General features: G+C 43.0%; 2 protein-coding genes across 3 annotated transcripts in view; one reads left to right on the top strand and one right to left on the bottom strand.

Annotated features, from left to right (window-relative positions):
- The window catches only part of LOC115054031 (Down syndrome cell adhesion molecule-like protein 1 homolog), a 46,519-nt gene extending 43,233 nt beyond the window's left edge, over nt 1-3,286 (top strand). For both annotated transcript variants that reach the window (XM_029519005.1, XM_029519006.1), the window contains exons 27-33: nt 119-274; nt 403-433; nt 554-672; nt 763-915; nt 1,165-1,365; nt 1,793-2,104; nt 2,556-3,286. In XM_029519005.1, coding sequence (XP_029374865.1) covers nt 119-274; nt 403-433; nt 554-672; nt 763-915; nt 1,165-1,365; nt 1,793-2,104; nt 2,556-2,986 — 1,403 coding nt within the window. In that variant the 3' untranslated portion in view covers nt 2,987-3,286. The remainder of the gene's footprint in view (nt 1-118; nt 275-402; nt 434-553; nt 673-762; nt 916-1,164; nt 1,366-1,792; nt 2,105-2,555) is intronic.
- Nucleotides 3,287-6,916: 3,630 nt separating this feature from the next.
- On the bottom strand, nt 6,917-17,762 carry arhgap35b (Rho GTPase activating protein 35b). Its single transcript, XM_029519771.1, has 7 exons — nt 17,173-17,762; nt 11,528-15,438; nt 11,055-11,196; nt 10,271-10,348; nt 9,951-10,082; nt 9,624-9,729; nt 6,917-9,504 (listed from the first exon to the last, which is right to left on the bottom strand). The coding sequence occupies exons 2-7, from the start codon at nt 15,242-15,244 to the stop codon at nt 9,093-9,095; spliced, it is 4,587 nt and encodes a 1,528-aa protein (XP_029375631.1). The 5' UTR covers nt 15,245-15,438; nt 17,173-17,762; the 3' UTR covers nt 6,917-9,092.
- Between the last annotated feature and the right edge of the window lie 810 nt (nt 17,763-18,572).

Below are 18,572 nucleotides of genomic sequence, written 5' to 3'. Positions count from 1 at the left end.
CAGTTTTGTTTTTTTTTTAGTTTGTCCATCCTTTTTTTTTTTTTTTTTTTCATCTCTAACACACCCAACAAATTCTCCCTCATAAATCTTGTCTTATTTTGATTTCATCTCTCCGTAGGTACAATCCCCCCCATTAAATCAGCTCGTGGAGAGGGGGATGATGTGAAAAAGCTGTTTTCCATTGGCTCTCCCGTCATCTTGGTTACTCTGGGTGTTGCTTTGCTCTTCATTATCCGCAAGAAACGCAAGGAGAAGCGGCTTAAACGTCTTAGGGGTGAGAGAAAGGAAAAGACAGAGATCAGTGTTATTGTCTGTAATGGATTAATGTAACATAGAGTGACATGCTGAAACGATTATCTTCACAGCCAACCCTAATCTAATTAAGATATTGTCCTCTTATAGATGCAAAGAGCCTGGCTGAGATGCTTATCAGGTAAGAGCCAATTTGCATGAGTATAGTAAGGTTTTATATCATATGCTTTTTAGAAAACCATTAAGTGAAACCAGTATGATTAAATGTGTTATCTGAATGTCTGTGTGTGTGTGTGTGTAGCAAAAACAATCGCAGTATAGACACACCTGTGAAGGGCCCTCCTCAGGGACCGAGGCTCCACATTGACATTCCACGTGTTCAGCTCCTCATTGAGGACAAAGAAGGCATCAAACAGATAGGCACGTGGTGGAGCAACAACACAACCATCATTCTGAAGTGTCATTTCCATTAGCTTGTACTAAATTTTTTCCATCTCTTACCTGCAACAGGGGAGGACAAGGCAGCGGTGCCAGTGACAGACACTGAGTTTAGCCAATCAGTGAATCCGCAGAACTTCTGCACAGGCGTGTCCCTGCACCACCAAGCCCTCATCCAGAATTCAGGGCCTTTGATTGACATGTCAGACATCCGTCCTGGCACAAGTGAGTTGTGTTTCTCTCTTAAAATGGATTTCTGCAGTAAATCACATAGTTGCGCTTAAGTGACAAGACATGAAGCATATTGAGAAGGTCAACCTTGATCCCTTATTACATCGTATTTCCTCTTACACCCCTTTCAGTCATGGCAACGATGACACAGTTAGAGACACTATTTAGTCATTATTGTGTTAAACACACGGCTGCACAGTCTGTGCTACAAGGAAGTTCTGTTATCATTGTGGCCTCTCTCAGACCCTGTGTCCAGGAAGAGTATAAAATCAGCTCACAGCTCCAGGAACAGATACTCGAGCCAGTGGACGCTGAGCCGGCCGAGTCAGAGTCAGTCAACCGCCTCAGCACGAACTCTGACCTCAGACTGGCGAACGATGGGCTCTCACGGCATCACCGCCACTGAGAGTGACAGCTACAGTGCCAGCCTCTCCCAAGACACAGGTGGGTCAATCCTAGCCTGTACAGCTTACACCATGACATTAATACTTTATGAACTCTCATTTCCATTTTTTTCAGCACAAAGTTTGCTCTTTGTTCATCAAATTTAACCGAAATCTAGAGATTTATTTACACTATTTCAAATGACAAAGTTAGAGGACAGAGAAAACATGCACTCCTGCAATGCACTGAAATATTTTAGCAATGTTTCTCTACACCATGTAGTCATTTTTCAGTGGTTCAGCTATACTGGTTAATACAACATGCATTTGGAAAATGTCTGTTTAAAACAAGCCACCTAGAAATCAAGACAAAGAAATGAAAATGCGACTTAAACAGGCTGTTACCAGCTGCAGCACAGCTTTTGCATTCTGAAATAGCAGCAGCTGAGGTAATGGTTACCACAGTGATCTCTCCTCTGCTTTTCCAGACAAGGGCCGCAACAGCATGGTGTCAACAGAGAGCGCCTCGTCCACCTATGAGGAGTTGGCGAGGGCCTATGAGCACGCCAAACTTGAGGAGCACCTGCAGCATGCCAAATTCACCATTACAGAGTGCTTCATCTCTGACAGCTCATCTGACCAAATGACCACAGGCACCAATGACCCGGCAGACAGCATGACGTCCCTCAGCACACCTTCTGAACCAGGCATCTGCCGCTTCACTGCCTCACCACCCAAACCGCAGGACTATGACCGTGGTAAAAATGTGGCTGTGCCCATTCCCCACCGCGCTAACAAAAGTAAGTATGAAAGATGAAAGCTCTCCTTTGACAGTTCAGTGTGAATTTTTCCTTTTTCTTTATAGTATTTTTGTATTTGCCAAAAATTCAGCAACAATTAACATTTTGTACTGCGTTAATGTGGTAATGTTGTACTCTCATACAGTAAGACTCACAATATGGATTAAAGATTACTGGGACATAATGACTTAAACTGCACAAGGAGGCAAGACAAGGAATCCTGTTTCTTGGCTGATATATCTGAGCAACAACTCCGAGGCACAAATGAGGAATCAAAGCAAATGTGTCAGAAATTTATAGGAAAAGGACATAGACATGTTTATGCATATTAATTTTGTAATAATCTGGAAATCATTTATTTAAAACTGTCAAAATGACACACATATTAGTTTCTAATGGCCTCAGTCATTCAATGGTCCTTTACTCATTCCTTATTCTTGCAATTTCTTAGGTGAATTCTGCAACCTGCCCCTCTACATGAAGACAGACCCATTCTTCCGCAAGCAAGGGGAACTGCATGACCCATGTCCGGCTGTGCCACCGCGGGAAGCCTCAATCCGCAGCCTGACGCAGCGGGCGTATCACACCCAGGGTCGTCACAAGACTCTAGACCCTGCCAAGCAGCAAGCCCTGACGCTGGGCCATTCTGGGCTGGGCAGCTTGGGTTCGAGCTCGGGCACTGCCACCTTGCCCCAAAGGACTCTCACCATGCCCAGCTCCAACACTGCAGCAACAGCCTCCACTTCCAGCACGAGCAGCAACCCCAACAGTAACAAAGTCGGGGGCTCCAGAGACTCGCTGCTCGAGAGCAGCTCCTCTGCACTGGGGAGACTGCAAAAACAGAGTGTGGGGGCCTACTCCAAGTCCTACACACTGGTGTAATCATACTCTTGCACAGACATGCACTGCTGTCCCACTCCTCAGCCAGCCCCACTCTGGCACTCTTCAGTGGGGGCCAGAAAGGGCATGCAACCATCTTTCTTTACACCCAACTTACGGTGAACTGCCCAGCGTCCTGTCTAATTTTCCCTGGGATCAGTGTTTTCCCAGACAGAGACCCAGCTAACCCTAATTTTCATGTTCACCTGGGACTACTAACTCCAACTAACAGTTCCAGCCGGCTGGTGCTCAGCTCCTCAGTTCTCACAGGAGCAGGCACAGCTAAAAAAAAAAAAAAAAAAACAAAAAAAAAAACAAACAAAAAAACTTTTAAAAAAACAACAAAAACGGACAAACACACAAAAAAGACAAAAAAAAAACAGGAAGCGATTCTGTGGTCATTTGGAAATATTGACTATAATTGAAGAGCTAAAAGCTCTGTGTTTATGACGATGAAGACTACAATAGCCAGTATGAAGCTGTGTGACCATCCTGTCTCCCACGCACACACATACTGTCCTCCATAGTTTGAGTATTATTGTCGATTTGCGGGACTTCCAGTTAAGTTCCCTATTCTTACTGTATCGTTCACCCTATATGTGTCTCTTAAAGTCCCAAATAGCTATTGGCAGATTTCTCTTAAAGGTGATTCCATATGAAATGATTCAGGTTCACTTCCAAGAAGGAAAACATTTCACACTAATGTGACAGACTCTCTCCAGCTGAACAGTGTCTAACCCTAACCTAACGTTTCAAATAAATCATGGCAACCCAAATGAACAAGCTTTGATTTCCCACATCACAAATAGAGAATGTTTGGTATTATAAAGAATTTACATATATATTTCTATGTAGGTATATTATTGACGTTTAAGTTAAATATTGACAAAGTATACATTGTATATACTACAAGAGTGTTGTAGTGCATACAGAAATTAAATGTTAATGTCAAATTTAAGAACGAGACAATCGCTCAATCATGAAATTTAAAAAGAGAAATTTAGAAAGGTTGGCCTAAAGAAAGAGAAAAAGTTTAGTATATATATGGGATCTCTTTTTTTACTGTATGTCAACAACTAAAAGAAGAGCGTTTTGCTTTTTAGAAAGAGAATGACCCTTTCCAATCTCCATGATGAGATGGGAAAAGCAAGTCAGGCTACTTATTTTCAGTATCATTTCCTGAAACGGTGACTGTGTGAACAGATTCTAGCACTGCTTTGTCACACCTACTTTATTCTGGGTGTTAGGTGGACACACTCACGGCAGCCTTCTCATGGAGATATAGTCTCTGACTCCTGCTAGCTTGTTGTGACCCTGATGGGTAGGTAAATAAGAAAGAATTCAGAAACCAAATGAATATCACAGAGGATCCCAAAATAGGTTTATGTTTGGAGGAACGTTCTTGTTGAGTCGCGGTAAGAGATTTGAGTTATGATACGGTATTAAACTCTGTTTGTGGCATGGGTGGCAGAGACTGACAGTCACAGAGAAAGTAACACATCCTACCAACTTCTCAGTCAGCCTCAGTGCCACTCAGCCAATCTTTGCTCTTCAAAGAAGGAAAGACAAGTAGCTGAAGGAATCCCAGTCATGATGTGAATGAAAAATAATATAAAGTTGAGAGATGTTATATGTCAGGGAATTCAGTTTTGAAAATTATATAATGTTCACACAATTGATCTCAATTTATCTTTGTGTTTGCCCTGTCTGAAGTACTGTATATGTCCCACTTTCTTTAACAACATCCATAAATAATGTACATTCACATAAGAACCTATTGGAATATCTTTTTGAAGCATCTCCATGATAGTGATTTGTGGTTTATATTTATTTTTCCATTTGCTTTGTTTGTTTGTTTAGTGGAGGGGGTATCTGTTGGTAAGTTGATTTTGATTTCCAATATTCATCTTACTTTGTTTGGGATTTTGTCAAAATCTTAGTTCCAGAGGCCAAACAGTACAAAGGTATGTGGCTTGTGGCTAAGACCAGTTCAGCCAAGTGAAATCAGGGACTTGTAGCTCTTTTGGTCACACAAACTGCTATTGTGTACATACTGGACTGGAGTTGGTCTGTAAACCTGAAGCATTCAGACTCCCGTCCCTCCCCCTGTTCAAATAAATTAAAATAAAAATTCACCACCCGAAACATACTAGATCCATCATCTCTACCTTTGTCAGTGTTGTTTATAGATTAAGTCTTGTACATAAAACACAGTTTTGTATGAAGAGCTATTTTCGTCAGAATAAATCAGGGGACACATCAGGGTTGAATGCCCCAATTTCAAAATTGAAATAGAATCAAAAATAAAATATTTTACTTCTGAAATGGGCAAAAAAAAAGCATTTTTCTTTCCCTTTATGTTTTTGATACTAATTTGTTGAATTTTTATTCTTTTTTTAAGGGTCTTTTGATGTTGTCATTTGTCCTATTTACTTTTTTATTCTCATTATTTTGTATTTCGTTCATCCTCAAAGAGTCATTGCATGCTTGCTAAAAGGGAAAAATTGAAGGAAAAAATGTATGAAAATCAAAAGCTAAAAAAAAAAAAAAATGTTGAGGGTATCCCAAACATTTGTTTGAGTTGCTTGTTATAGCAATTGCTTGTGTTCAAAGGTACATTTTCTATGAAAAGAAAGCAAAAACTAAAAAGATCATTCTAACACCTTGTGCAATAAAGCTATCTTTCATACGTCACGGCCTCTGTCATTCCCAACAGGTTTGTTTGCTTATCAGCCTTTTCAGTGGTCGCAGGGCAAAGCTCTGTTTTTGGGTCACTTTTGAGCTCCACTGTACTTGGCTGCTTCATGATTTCATCACTCACACAAAGAGGCGCTGTGATCACCTGCCACTTGACTGAAAGAAATTCATGGCAGCAATTATGAAAAGTTATTTGTTTTTATGGAAAAAAAAAATCTAAACTTCACAGTGCCATTTTTCTTAATCTTTGTAATCTCGACATTTCGGAGTTTAAGCTTCGCAGTTCAAAAATGTTGGTCAAAAATTGGACTATAACACAGCTATATTTCACAGAAATTCTGAAAGTTTTGAAAAAAAATTGTTAAATCGGATGCCATAAAGTCATGCAGCCAAGACATGAGTCCACTGGCTGTAACAGAAGGGAAACAGCCAGGCCGCCACCTGAGGGCATCACGTCCTTATAACGCCTCACTCCCGCCACACAAGTTAACAGATACGGCGATGAAAGAATGCTGCCATAAGAGTGCAGGGAGTCATGACGGATATACTGTGAATAATTGATGTTTTTCAGGTTCACCTGCAGCTGCGCGTACATACTACAGCCTCTAGTTACAGCAGAGCTCCTTCATGTCACCTACATGGCCTAGTGTTACCATCTCTATTAGACAGAGCAGCTTTATCTGTGGAGGGAATAATCTGCTCGTCTTTTTTTCACTGCTACTTTCCACCCAATACAGCAGCAATATATTCATGCCTTAGAGTATTTGTTAGCACCTCACTCCACTTTGGTATGGTGAAAATAACATAATAGACTGAGGTGAAAAGGAGCAATTTTAAAAAGTAAGTATAAAAGCTGAACATTCTCAACTCCTCGGTTTCATCCGTTGTAATCATTGCTTTATAAAGTCTAAGCAGAGGATACTTTTTTTTTTTTTTTTCCCCCCCACAATTACAGTCCGATGTCATTTCAATTTTGAATTTCACTATTTGTGTAATGGCTGGCTATAGCGCCCACATTGTTAAAGAGTCAATGAAAGACACATACACACTACGAGAAAGCTGTGAGGACAATTTTACAAGATTTAATTTATTAACTATTATACAGTTCACATAAGGCCTTCATCTTCAAACACTATTCTCAGTCAGACAAATTCCATGGTTTGCTCTTGGTGCACAGTACATAAACTTTCACGTTTCAGCTATTTCATTTTAGTATTTGTTTTGTACTTGTAATAATTTCATGTTTCAAAATTGGGAAAGGCTTTTATCCTTCTCCCTTGGTGTGTTTATTTTTTTTTTTAAATCATGCACTAAACTTAAGTGGCCTTGAACCATTCACAAAAATTGTAAAAATGGACTTTCAATCATTGAAATACACACTAGAAATGTTTTCTACCATCGACTAAAGGGTGGCGTTCCCCAACATACAAATAAACAACCATAATAGAGTAGTATGCACTTACTTTTTGCTCATTGAATGGCGGATCTGCCAAGTTTGCGTTGCAGTAATATTATATTCTCCCAAGAATCGAATGGAACAGCTGCTTGGTTCGTTGGTGCTGTGCCAGTCATGTTACAGCTCACAGATCTGAGCGTTTCTTGAAGAGCCCTCAGTTCGATCTGATGAACATACAAAATGACTGACTTCTAACAGCAGTGCGATTCTAAAAGTACCACAATTGTTGATCCCAAATACAATCAATGATATAACTGGTCTGGTCATTGTTGCAACGAAAAACCGTAACATAGCCACAATTATCCAGAACTTGTACATCTGATGTTCCACTTTTACTCTCTCCCATTTAAAAAGACAGTGCTTCCTCTCATTAAGTTTAATGGTTAAAATGGTCAAATATTCATTAACAGTGCTTCCACTGAAAATGTGCTGCTTGTTTTCCATGAAAAGAGAGGACAATATGCCAGCACGAAACTAATTCACTAGAGCAGGTAAACGGCCGGTGGTGTTCCTGAATGTCTCATTCACAAATATTTAACTTTTACTGGTCATTGTATTGTATAGCAGGACTAGCAGTAACAGTGCGTTGAGAATACTAAACCTTCTGAGTTAAAGGTCCTTAATATTAGATGAATACAAAGAGCTTGGTTTGATAGACAGCCACAGCAACACATCCAGCAACCGATCATGTTTCAAGCGTTTGGTTTCAATGGACACCAGATGGCAATGTAGAGTTGCGTTATGGTATGACTAGGTTACACATTCAAAAAAATGGCAAAATTTCTCCTTCATTTCACTGATCTCTGATATTATAATGGTCTAATTAAACCAAACCTCCCTAAACACCCACTCTGATCAACCAACAGCTATAAAGAGGACAAACTTAAAGAAAACTATCGTTCACATGGCTGGATGAATGAGGATAAGCTGATCCAGATTTCCCATCAACACAAAGTGGGACCTCTGGATCGACTTAGAGAACACAAGTTTTTACAAAAGGATCTCGTTTCACTAACCTGCACTGATGCCACACTCAACCACTAAACAAACAATATAGACAATTAATCAATGTGGCATTTCTTCAAATGTAACACTACATGAACAAAAAGTGCTTCAGATACGTTTGTGGATATAAAAACAAGTTTGATGTAAACAAAGTTTGATCTACCAGAGCTCTGTAGAGGCAATGGGTATGGCTGTTCGAACTGTGAAATAAAACACTCAAGAAAACAGTATGTCAACAGAAAGAGAAACCCTTTTAAGGGAAAAAAACAGTGATCATTAAAGTGCATCCCTGGATGTGTACCTTCCCCTTCCCTTCCCTCCGACTGCTGACCCCTCAAGTAGAGGCGATGAGAGAAACCCTACAGGCAGACAGAGGAAGCTCTGCTATATGGAGCACACTGCTGCCAAAAGGAGCCCGAGAGGAACAGTCTATAAATCCAGTGGCAGTACTTTCATGAAAAAAAAACAAAAAAAAAAACAAAACAAAAACCTAAAACAGTTTAACACAGATAAAAACATGGTGGTCACAAATCATTTCTTCCAGCTTGGCATAGAGGTTTCTATTTCTTGGTAATGTAGAATAAGTGGGAGCTGTTGACAGAAGAGAGGCTTGCTGTGACAGCGACCTCCGTCCTCCACCTCTGCCCCGACGTCAAATTCCAGGCAATCAGGGATTCAGAGGGCAGAGGGGGAGTCACTGCTAAAAGAAGCCTGCCCTGATGCTCATAAGTAGATACAAATGGCAGGTTGGAGATTTTTTTCTCGGACACTTCCTATCTCCATCTTCATAACCTAGTTGTCCATGATCAGAAATGTACTGTGCAAGTGCACGTTTGTTGTTGTTTTTTTATTTTTATTTTTTTTTGTTTCGTTTTTACTTTTTTTCCTCTTTTAGTGCGTGTTGGTTATAAGTTCCAGCATCATCATGGGCACACGTGGTTTCATTGTCTCTCACAGTGTCTCTTGTTCGGCAGGGGAGTGGTGGGAGTGGGGGTGCTGGTGGAGGGGAGGAAGCAGGGACTGCAGGGGGGACTGGGGAGTGGTGGGTGGGGACTGCTGCAGGGGGCTGAAGTGTGTGGTGGTGTGGGGAGGAGAGGAGCGGTAACAGGAGTAGGCAGAACTCCCACTGAGGGTGGTGGTGGGTGAGGCAGGGAGGCCTGCAAGGCCTGTGGGCGAGTCGAGGAGGGGTTGGTTGTAAAAGAAGAATGCACACTGGTGGATGAAGGTCTCGATGATTGTCTGGTAGGTGCGTGTGGCAGTCAGGGCGTCCATCGTGGAGAAGTCTGGCCTCATGAGAGTAGGCCAGAAGCAGATGGACAAGTTTTCACTGGTCATCAAGTTCACCCTGCTCAGCTGGCTCACCCTGGGAAAAGCACACAATCAGACAACAATTCATTCATTCTCATCATATGGTGCAGAAATTAACAGATGGGGTCCACAGCAGAAGACCAACAAGCCCATGAGAGTACACAGGAAACTTACTTGTGTAAGTGGCTCACTACATATTTGAAGACATCATAATTCTCTCTGGGGAACTTCCTCAGGACATCCTTCATAGTGTATATCCTCTGTTCTCTGTCATTGATTTCTGCACACAGAGGGAGAAGTTATCATTCATTCTGTAACCGTATCATTGCACACAATAATTTCAAATTGCCTCTCTAGACTATCATGAAAATGATTCTTGTCAACAGTGATAGGTCTAAAACAAAGCAAAGCAGGTCTGTCAAATACCTTCCCTTCCCTCCTACAGAAATAATCTTTTTATGTTCTAGTAAGGACCCTCCCAGCCCAGCAGTGTTTGCTTACTGAAAGCGTCCAAAAGGTCCACCTGCAGAGCACAAGGCACCAGGGGCTCAGGCAGCTCAGAGAAGAAGCTTTTGAGGGCTCCAGCCACAGTGTTTATGGAGAAGTCTTTCTCCACGAGATCTAATCCGTGGTCTTCGCAAGGAGAATCACAGTGTTAAAAGGATCAGAGGAAATAAGCCCCGCAGTGCTGCTTGTCATCAGGACCAAACAGTCAGTTGCATGTCACTTTCTTTTGCCAACACTTTGTTTTTGTTTTCATTAGACAGCCACATAATTACATGCCAAACAGCTGGTTCAAACAAGCCTGATGAGCAACTCACCCTGTTCAAACTGCCTCTGCATGCTTTCCATCTCTGACTTGTTGCCACTTACGCGATACAAACCCTCTGTATTCAGGCCTGGGGAGAAAGAGCACAGCAGAGAAAGGGATGAAGACATGGGCGGGGGGGCACAGTGGGAAACAAGCATAACGCAAACACTTCATTAGCCCCACTGCAAACAGACATGACAATACATATGCTGAAGGATTCCAGGGGAGTACTTAACTGAAACTGAATATTTCCACTGTATTTCTTTACCTTCACTATGCTGTCACTAACAGGTGATCCAACATGAAGCAAGTTTAGGTGTTCAATAAATAATTTTAAATAAGGTGCACGTTTGCACCTGAAATATGAATACTGATGATGCCCACCATCAGAATGTATCAGAAGTAAACTCACATTATGAATACTATACTATATACTGATGTATAGCACCACAACGACAATACTTACACAAGGTTAAAGGATCTATTTGACATGCTTGCATTTGCTACAAAGCCATCATTAGAATCACTCATCTTATCAAAAGCCACCATCAGCAGTGGAAAACAAAACCTCATCTTTCTTTTTCTATCATTTATTTTCTCTGACTGATTGGCAGCAAGCTGGACCATCTCATCAGTCTCCACTACCGAGTCACTGTAGCATCCAGTCTGCTCTGAAGGATTAGGGTGGCATATTTTAAACTTTTCTATTGAAACCGCAATTACAGCCAAACCTCTGTCAGAACAGTATGAGGTAAACAGGTCTTAATGCTAAGAATGGAACTCAAACAGCTTACCTGTTGTCTCAATGAAGCGGACACACTTCTCAATGAAGAGTGGGATAGGTCTGTCTGGCGATACTACATTTACAAGAGGGACGCCAAAGTAACTGCTCTCCATTGGCTTGGGAATAGCTGGACGGGCCTTTGGTCTCGTTTTCTGTGGAGAAAGGAGGACTGAGAATTTCAATACTTTCAAACAATATCTGGATATTAAGTGTCTCTTAATGGCCATTGAAGGCAAACCAGGAGCTTCTGAAATCTAATCTCAAGCTTTATTTCTAATTCTCCTAATGACATATTATAACATGGACCGCAATATAATTTATGGTATCCATAAAAGCAATATCATATCCATAGAAATTACTTAGTCTCTGACAATATAGACTATAGACAATATAGTCATAATTAACACCAATTAATGTGTGAGATTGTGGATAAGCAAATGATAAATAGATAATTAAACAATATAAAGATGGTCTGAAACAAACCTTGGCTGTTCGCCTCAGACTCTTCAGGATGTTCCTCTTTTTTGGGTCCTCACTCTCCTCATTAACAAGACTTTCTCCTTTCAGGGTCCCAAAGTCATCCTCCTTCGATTTGGGAAGAGCTCCCATCTCATCATCACTGCCTATGAAGCTTGTGCGAAAGCTGCTGAACTTGCCGAGCCGCTTGGAGCGGTCACGGTAAAGGCGAGGCTTTACGCCCACTGCTGAGAACTTCCTCCTTCGCTCCAGAGAGCTGCTGTCTGCCTCACTGTCTGAGCCATTTCCATTCGAGTGCATCCTGTTAGAGTTGCGGATCGTGATGATTTTGCCTTGTGTGCTGTCATGTGGCACGGAATAAATGATCTCTTCATTGCTGGGGCGGGGTTTAGAAACAGCATCCATGGGTTCAGCATAGTCTGAGGGATCATAGCCCACATCCCCGCCAGGGACCCAGGTTACAGCAGATGGTAGGGAGCGACGATGTCCCAGTGTATCAATATACGGGTTACGGCTTGCCTTTCGGAAGTCGAAAGTGACACCCGGTTTAACTCTCACTTGGGGGGGTACTTTGTTGTTGAGTTTATTCTCAAAATCTCTGATATCGGAGATGACAGAGATGTCAGAAGAATCTAAATCAGGCAGAAAGCCCCCACTATGAGAAGTGAGTGTGCCATCATAGTATGGTGGTGACGGATCTACATCATCCTCCGAATCCAAGAACATGGTGACAGGACTGGGAGAACTGCAGCGTGGCGAATACACATTTTCATTGGTGCATGCTTCCGCAACATTATCGTACATATGTGTAGCCTCCACAATGTTGCGTTTCTCCACCACCTCCATCAGAAAGGAATGGAACATTTCTATTCTGTGCAGTCCTCCCACAACCCCCCCAGACCCACAGACCACACTATTGAAACGACCCTCAATCTCATGGGCGAGCTCTTCCCCCTGAATCAGCTGTTCACAGGCATAGTCGCTGTCAGTGAGCTCTGCCTGACTATCTCCCACTGCCAACAGCTGAACTGGGATGATGTCTTGAACCTCACATAAGAATGCACAGAGAGTCTCCAGGGAGGCTTTTCGAGTGACAGAGTACACTGCAATGTAGCCGTGCACTAACCTGCTCTTACGCAAAGTAAAGGAGGCATGGTATGAAAGCAGAGATAGCTCTATAGCCAGCTTGTGTCCGCCAACTGTCTGCTCCAGCAAAACGGAGGTGCCACTATTTGACATAGGCCTGCAGTGCTGATGCATTAGGAAGGGGGACAGGAGCTGCTCAATGTCATAGGAGTCTCCACACATCAGACACATGACAACACGAAGGTCTGCCTCCGGGATAGGCTGGTGAGGAGAGTCTCTGAGACCTTGAGGCTCAGGAAGGAGGGGTGGGGAGCTGCTACTAAAGGATGTGCTCCTCCTGATATCCAGAAGGCTCCTCAGCACCTGGTTGATTTGACTTTCATTGACATTATGGCCATAGCCCACACCAGGAGAGGCGGGGTCTAGAAAGCTACACTGCAGTCTTCTGGCAACCTGCTGTCCCTGTGTTATTAGGTTTAAGGCAGTTTCTCCTCCAATATCTACATATGACCCTACGCCTCTTTTAGTGACTAAGAGAAGTGATGTTGGCAGCTGTGCCAGCTGGCTATCCCTTCGACCTAGAGTTGACTCCCTAAGTCGCTCAAGGCTTTCAGCCACATAAGAGAGGGACTCTTTTGAATTGTACAGACACAGACATCCATGAGGGGTGAAAGTGGGGGTATGGAAGGAGTTTACTGGAAGACGTACATTTCCTTCAATAGGCCGCAGTGTTAATTCGTACATCTTCCCGTCTAACACATACCAGTCATCATTTGTGCAGAGAGTTCTAATCTCATTGGCAAATTCTCTAGCCAGTCCGTCCTTTCCCAGTATCACAAGATTAATTCTGTCAGCCTTAGTGTCTCCAAAGTGAGCTTTCACATCAAAAAAAGGGTAACATGTGGGGAAACGTGAAGCTAAGAGTTGCTCAATCTTGGAGTCTCCGCAGTGAGGACTGCTAGGGCACGTCTCCTTGGTGGGATGATAGACAAAGTGGATATGCTTCAGCACTAGAGCATCTCTTTCAGCTGGAAGCTTTTGTAGTGCTTTAAACCTCTGTTCCTCTCCCAATACCTCCTGAATTGCCCCCATCTTCTCCTTGCTTGGCTTAGCATCTACCTCAAGCTCATAAAAGAGTTCAGAGTACTCCAGCAGGAGCTCTTGAAAGTCCTCTTTAGCTCGGTCAATGATCTCCTTTTGATGGCGGTTGTACAGGTCCAAGTACTCCATCTCCTCAAGCCACTGGTAGAACTCTTCATTCATGATGAAGCTGCGTGCCTCCTCCCATGGTTTACCAGGTGTGACAAAGGGAGAGAAGGCCAACTTCTGTTTAAACTCCAGCCGCATTTCTGCTCGTCTGCATTCATTACGCAGATGTTCCAGGTGGGCATTAAATATGTCCTCTGCTTCGGCAGTCTCCAGCAGGTCTGAGGGGATTCGCTCATCTTCCATGTTATCAATGTGAGATGTATCCTCCCATGGCGAGTCTTCCAGAACTACAAACCAGTGGGCAAAGTGCTGCTTGGACTCTAGGACCTTCTGTACCCCAGACCAGCTTAGCTGATCAATCTCATCCAGGTCAGGCACCAAAGAACTAAGTGCTAAAGGAAGAGTGCTTAAGTATATTTTACGACGCCTCTCAATATGTTCCTGCTTCAGACGATAGACGTGCTGTTGAAAAAGCTTTTTGCACTTAGCCGTTCCCTCCAAGAAGACATATTCTTTGTATTCTGGAGAAGTGTTCATGCGTCTACTAGTGTTTAGCCAGGTTTCATTATGGTTCTTCACAATACGGTTGATTAGCCATTCATAGCGATCCTTGGCAGAGGCTATCTGCTGACTTTGGAGCTTCAGAGCTTCAAAATAAGGAATAATCTTGGGCTTGCCCCTGCTCTTATCAATAAGCTGAACCAAAGTGAGGAAGGCAAGGTCCACATTTATGTTTGAACGGGCTGATGTCTCAACTACTGGCAGACTCTTTTTTGTAATAGCAAAGGTATGTGCATCTTTGATGTAGCGTTCAACTCCTTCATCACACTTGGTGAGAACTAGCACAATGGGCTTCTTTGTCTTGCTTAGCTGACCGTAGAGATTGGTGACAAATTTCAGCTGGTCATCAAAGTTGCGGTTCATGCCCCGGCTTACATCAACACAAAGCAGGAAGCCATCAACCTGCAGTTTGCCCTCAGGCATTTGCTTTTGCTCAAAGTCTTGCTCCAGACCCAGCTGATCCGTGCAGAAGTACATGAGCTTCTCTGCTGAAGCCAGCTTGGTTGCAGCTGCTCGTTTGATATAGGGCTGCATAGCAGTGCTACGGTGTGGCTGAAATGTCTGGTCATCAATGAATTCAGTCTGCTCCACAACATGCATCCTGCACTCAGGCCCTTCCTCCAGAACCCGCGACACCTCTCCCCAAAACAGAAAGTGATCATTATTAACCACTCGACCCCCAAAGTCACTGGTGCTCAACACTGATGTGTGGTCCAAGTAGAAGTCATCAGCACTAGGACGCACAAACCTATTACACAAACAGGACTTTCCAACCCCACATTGCCCCTTCTCTTTCTCCGTTCCCGACAAACCCACAACTATGAGGTTGTAAATGGGCGACCGGGCATCTTGCTTTTTCGCCATCATAGTCTGCTGACGATCATCCTGCCATAAACAGGCACTGTATAAAGGAGTTCACTTGAATGTTTGTCCATAAAGATGCTGATCCGCAGCTGAGATCAGATTTCACGTCTTTCTGGGGTGGCTTTGATTTTAATAAATAGCAGTGCAGTGATATCACCTGAGGGTTCTTTCAATCTTTCCTTACAATGAAGCAGAACCTGTCAAAAAAAAAAAAAACAGGGAAAAAAGCAAAAAAGAAATCAAACAGAGCAATCAACAAAATACATTTTGAAATGAAAGGGGAAAGAACAAACATTTGTAAAACCCCCACAATGCATCTCACTCTCAGACCTATTAGGTGACTAGAATAAAAAACACATCATCTCTAAAACATGCAGTAGTTATGGACTTGTGCTACTGATGATACTTTCGCTTTCAAATTGTTGATCATGTGTCAAGTGTGATCATTTACTAAAAGCCATTATTAATGTGTGAAATCACAGCATTAATGTTATTACAGTACACACCAAGTTGTCGTCAAACACTGCTTTAGTTTTGCCATCATACCTAAGCCAAAATAAAAAAAGCTTGTGTTACAGGACCAGTAATGGCCACCAGTGACAATATCTCCTGAGAGGGGTCATAGATTTCAGTTATCCAACTAAACTCAATTTCAAATGAGGAAGCAGACCAATTTTTGCCAATTTCATTAAATTGTCAGACTGATTTATTGTCTACTCCAGGGCTGCAACCATCATTTTTATTGTTGAATATGTTGATTTTTTTTTTTTCATAAATTATCATAAAATGTCAAAAATGCACACCGCATTTTCTCTGAGCCCAAGGTGACATCTTCAAATTGCTTGTCTTTCCGAAAAGATCCAACACCCAAGCCTATTTCATCTTAAATATTTAATCAAGGGAATGTTTCAAGTAAATATCAGAAATGCTGACAATCATTCAATTAATTGATAATTGATTCATTTCAGCCCTGGTTGATTGTTGCTGGATAAATTCATGGAGCATCAAACAGGGATCAAAAGAATGACATTAATCCACCCAGATAACACGCAGGGAGTGGTGCTCTTTAAATGACGGTGTCAGCTGATCAGTGAATAGAGTGACGGGCATAAAATGTTTTATCAGTACACTCTGCATTAATTCAATCTTAACTCAACACCCTTTCCCAATAAAACCAAGCACCTTCTCCAAAAACTGTGAATGAACGGAGAACCCGCTAAGAAAGTCACACAAACATGTGCAGTCTCTGCCAAAGGGAGCTGAATCTGCCCACCCTGCTCAGACACATCATGTTAAAACTTATTATAGCTTTGATTAAGACTTCCATTGATATAGTAGCCTGCTGATGCAATTCCAGTACAACAGCCAGCTCACAGTTCCCACTGAATTTCACTTCGTGTGAAGTTTAACATGAGGGCAAAGAGAGGAACCACAGGCTTCAAGATGACACGAACAAACTGTCACATGCAGTGATGGCACATTAGGAAGCAACAAGCCTCAGCAGGGTCAAAACCAAACCGGCAGTCCACGCTGCTCAGCTGAGCCAGGCCTGATATCCACATGAATAGACAAGTTCTTAGCTAATAAATAAATAAAGAAAGAACAACCAAACGGCCAGCTCGAGCAACCAAGACACGGTCAACCAAACCGCACCTCAAGCTATTTCATTTACATAACCTGCTTACCCAGATGGGATTTTGTAACGTTATATGTTGCAATGGATTAACAGTTAACATGGGCTTTAGGGTGCACAGGGGCTGACCACGCCAGGCCTGCTGTCTACATAATGAAATTACAGCCTACCTTCTGCACACCGACCGACAACGTTAAAGGGCAGGAATGTATTTACCCAGGTGTCTGGGGTGTAGCTGCCGACAGCTGCACCAAGAAATCGCCCATAAAGAGGAGGAAAGAGCGTGTTGGGTACATACCAGCGCATTTCTCCCTTTCTCCTCTTGCATCTGTCAGGCCAGCTCTTGCCGCAGCCCTCGCCGCCTGATGTGCATGGGCATAAAGCCGCAGAATACACCAAGGCCCGCCTCAGTTCACAGATAATACTGATAATACTGTGGAATTGAATTCAGATATCAACCACCCATGTCGGGATTCTCGGATGTTCTGCAGCGCTGCTTTCGTTGCATTTAAACACAGGGAAGGAAAGAAGGAAGGAATAAATATCCCCAATAATACAACAATCCAGTTTGGTTCCGTGCAAGAAAGTATTTCCCCCTCGTGAGAAATTCGGGCGTGTTAAAAAGCTCCTCAGCCGCCTTCTCCTCGGTTCACCACGTTGCCTTTTTCAATAATTATTCTGTCCATTGTTGTGGCCACATAACGCTGGGCCGGCCGCGCACACGAGACAACGGCGAGTTTTGTTGCAATCCCCGCGGTGCTTCGTCTGAAATACGCTTCCACCGCGACACAAATGCGTTCATGTCCTGCCCGATTTGAGAGCAGATTGCGTGCGCGAAAGTGGTATTTCAGCCAGCTTTTTTTTTTCTTCTCCCCCCCCCCGGATAATGGCGGCGGCCCTCCTCCCCGGAGCTGGTTCTCTTCTTTTCTTTGGGAAAAGGGAGCTGTGGAGACAGAGGCGGCGGAGAGAGGGACTCACCCAGCGGCGCCCTCACACAACTGCAGCAGGTCGGAGCGGAGCCGCTAGCCTGCCGCCTCTGCGGGGCGCGTTACTATCACGGTGATCCGTTCCTCTGATTCCTCTGATTCCCCTGGATCCTATGATTCATCTGATTCACCTGATTCCTATGATTCATCTGATTCACCTGATACCTATGATTCCTATGCTTCCCTTGATTCACCTGATTCCTCGGATTACTCTGATTCCCCTGATTCCCCTGATTCCTCTGATTCCCCTGATTCCTCTGATTCCCCTGATTCCTATGATTCCCCTGATTCCTCTGATTCCCCTGATTCCTATGATTCATCTGATTCCCCTGATTCCTATGATTTCTATGATTCCTCTGATTCCCCTGATTCTTCTGATTCCTATGATTCACCTGATTCCTATGATTCCTATGATTCATCTGATTCCTCTGCTTCCCCTACTTCCCCTGATTCCTCTGCTTTCTGCCCGCTCTTTTTGGGGAGTATGCACACTTTATTGCCCTTTAATGGCTTGACAGCAGCCATTTGTTGCGCAGATAATGCTCCTCTCTGTCAAACTGATTAAAAATGTCAGCGGGTCGGTTGGTCTTTGCTGACGTTACCCCGAGTGACCCTGCATTAGCACATGAAACTTCACTTTAGTAATTATTTAATGACATTTTTTTTCGGCCGCAAATAAACAAAAGTTGTGAAAAGTTTCATCATAGTGAGT

The sequence above is a fragment of the Echeneis naucrates genome, chromosome 14, assembly GCF_900963305.1.
Source record: "Echeneis naucrates chromosome 14, fEcheNa1.1, whole genome shotgun sequence".
Taxonomy (NCBI): Eukaryota; Metazoa; Chordata; class Actinopteri; order Carangiformes; family Echeneidae; genus Echeneis; species Echeneis naucrates.
The sequence above is the reverse complement of the archived record's forward strand: the minus strand, read 5'-3'. Positions and strand labels throughout refer to the sequence as shown.